The sequence below is a fragment of the Stomoxys calcitrans genome, chromosome 4 (genome assembly GCF_963082655.1).
Source record: "Stomoxys calcitrans chromosome 4, idStoCalc2.1, whole genome shotgun sequence".
NCBI lineage: Eukaryota > Metazoa > Arthropoda > Insecta > Diptera > Muscidae > Stomoxys > Stomoxys calcitrans.
The window spans coordinates 87,763,837-87,766,783 of NC_081555.1; the positions used below are offsets into that span (position 1 = coordinate 87,763,837).

Sequence of the window (2,947 nt, forward strand, 5' to 3'; positions counted from 1 at the left end):
TAATAAAAAGCTTTCTTACGGTAAATTTGATGCCTAAAAACTCCAATTCCTTCATGATTGACGTCAGTTTTACTTTATTGAAAGCACCTTCAATGTTAAGAAATGTTACCATTGTATAGTCCTTGACATTTCAGTGGATTTGCCTTTACTATATGCATGCTGCTGCCGCAGGCGATCTCCAGGGATCTTTGAGCTAAGATATTTTTCTATCAACCTCTCAGGAGTCTTCGGCGATTAAGACGGTATGCGTCTAGCGGAATCTGGGTCTGAGACGAACGTTCCATGAAAATACAATTTTAGAGAAGTTGCTTGTAAATCTATCGCCTTGTCAAACCCTATTTATAGGATAGAAAATACATGCTTTTAAATTTGTTCATAGCAAATACTGTATGCATTTTCCTTCTTATTAAGTAAGAAATTTTAATAATTTAAACTTAGTCTTGGTTTTTTGAATGCATTGCCAGCATTAACGGAACTCACATTTCCATCTTGTATATCTTGAATGTTGCTTTGAGGCTATAATTCAAAGTTATCCTCATAATTATCTTTAAACAACAAGAGGCTCTCCAAAACTTCAGCAAAGTCATCGTCTTCCAAGCCAGCTGCTTTGAAACGATGAAGTTTTGCTATTTTAATACGTTTTGCTTCGCGATGTAATGTTTCCAGAGTGTCACCCAACTCGCTAGACGATTGTATGGAAGCGACACAAGGCACTGATTTTATTTTTTGTTGCATGTTTCGCTTTTCATTTGGATGTACAAATCCTGAGGTAGTTAGACTGTCTGAGAATATTTCATCTGGGAAGGGTAGCCGTGTTGGCATTGGACTCTGTATAGATGTGACATGTGCCATGCTGGCATGATTAGCACACTGCAAATATAACTGGAACATTTCCGACACACTTTCGCATCGATAGGCGGCCATACGCATTTGATCCTTATTGCATTGTTCTCGGGGCCTTTTCAAACGGTCATTGGGTATACCTCGAGCGCAAAGAGACTGTATCACATAATCATTACCAATTTTACAATTAGGTGTCAGCTGAGACAATAAAGGTCCTTCAAATTTGTCTAAGCAATCGATTAAATCCATATTGTATTGCATATTAAATGGAAAAGAAAATGCAGCTGCGGCAAATTTACGTCCATAGTTATTCATATCGCCACAGAATCCAGCCAAGGTATTCGAACCAGGTGCATCTTTAAGACGATAACGCAAGGAAATCGTGTCCAGATACGATGCCAATATGGCTGAAGTTTGATAGAGATTATCATTTCTGTAGTGTAAGGAAGGAAACAAGCGCGAAGTACCCAATTGACGCCATACACGATCTTGTGTACTCAGTGGTATGAACAAAGAAGCTTGCTCAATAAGCTGGCTAAAAACCAATGCACTATTGACAACTCTTATGGAATCGGACATTGGTTCATCTTAAAGAATAATACAAAAAATTAAATATTTATTATTTTCATATAAAAGGAGAAGAAGAAATAAACTAACCTGCATTTTCGTATAAAACATTTTTTGGCGAATAAATAGGAACTGCCAAATTTGCTTTGCCATATTCATCATTCAAATGTTCCATACATTGAGTGGCTAAACCCGAGAAGCCATTAAAAGAATCGAACAAGGTTTGAAATCCTTGCAAAAAATCACATTCCTCCACATATTGGCGTATGCGATCGCAAAAATCATCTTCAAATTGTTCGGTTTTCCATAATTGTACGCCGGAAGTGTTGGTATCTAGCGTTTGCCTTTCAGGATTATGGCGAAACTCGTTGACAACATGAACGGTGCGAGGATGATAACGCCCATATAAAAAGTCAACCCAGGAATCCACATTGTCGGCCAAATTATAATCCTTTTCCTCAACACTAGTGGAAGCATTGTCCAGATCACTTTGAAATTCATGTTTTTTAGCCTCTTCTTGAGCTACGATTTCAACTTCAGATGAGTGCCAGGCCAAGTCTTCTTTTAATTTTTTAACAGCTTCAGGTTCTTCAGCAGCTTCTTTTGCATCTTTACTTCGTAAAAGGTTTAGATGACTGTCTCTCTTAAGGCTGTTGCCGTACAGCTCACCCTCACGTGGTAAATGCTTTAAAGAGCCCTCCAAATCAACCAAAAGCAAACGAGGCGTAAACGTGGTTTGTCTCTAAGTAATTGTAAGCCATATAAAACCAGTGATGGTGATATTGTTTGCTATATGAACTTACATTATGATTTACACCTTGTCTGTATAAGATATCATGACATATTTCTGATGGTTCATCACTGCTGTCATAGGAAAATCCCGATTCCTTTCAAAAGATCAATGGCAATATGAAAACATCTGTTTGGAATTAGGAATTTTTTAACTACAATAACTCACTTGTATATTCCACCAATGGGCTCCCACATAATTTGCATAATTTCCGAATTGTAAGGTTAGTAATTCGCGGATATTCGTCATTTGTTAGGAGTACAAAACTATATTTAAATCAAGTTCAAAGGAAAGAAGGCAGCAAAACGCACTGCTAGCTTTTTGTTGAGTTTAAGTGCTGCCATGCTTTTATTTTTGTAAACAAAGAGCTGGTAGAGGGAACAGCTGTTTTGTTATGCTTAAAGAGACCAATGCCGACGAGTGATTAGTAGCCGGCGTAAGAAATTTAAATACAAACATAACTGAAAACAAAGGATTTGGCCAACAAAATCCATTGATATCTGGTTTGTTCCGTGATTCGGTTTCACTTTTCCCCTCAAATCAATTTGTATTGAAGGCAATTGAAAAAAAATGAGAAAATAGGAATATGGTACTCCTGCTTAGGACAATAGGAACCATCAATCCCATGGCAGCCGGTTGTACGTACCGAATTGACCCCATGAATTCTTTCATCGGCAAGGGCTGCCGCCGCAGTGTACTACACACTGCTACAACAACAACAAAAATAAAAATAGGAACCATTACTGT

At 37.8% G+C, this 2,947-nt stretch overlaps 1 protein-coding gene across 1 annotated transcript; it reads right to left on the minus strand.

Moving 5' to 3' along the window:
- Window positions 1-347: 347 nt before the first annotated feature.
- Window positions 348-2,690, minus strand: LOC106089669 (protein misato). Its single transcript, XM_013255595.2, has 4 exons — window positions 2,369-2,690; window positions 2,214-2,297; window positions 1,501-2,152; window positions 348-1,430 (listed from the first exon to the last, which is right to left on the minus strand). The coding sequence occupies exons 1-4, from the start codon at window positions 2,447-2,449 to the stop codon at window positions 517-519; spliced, it is 1,731 nt and encodes a 576-aa protein (XP_013111049.2). The 5' UTR covers window positions 2,450-2,690; the 3' UTR covers window positions 348-516.
- Between the last annotated feature and the right edge of the window lie 257 nt (window positions 2,691-2,947).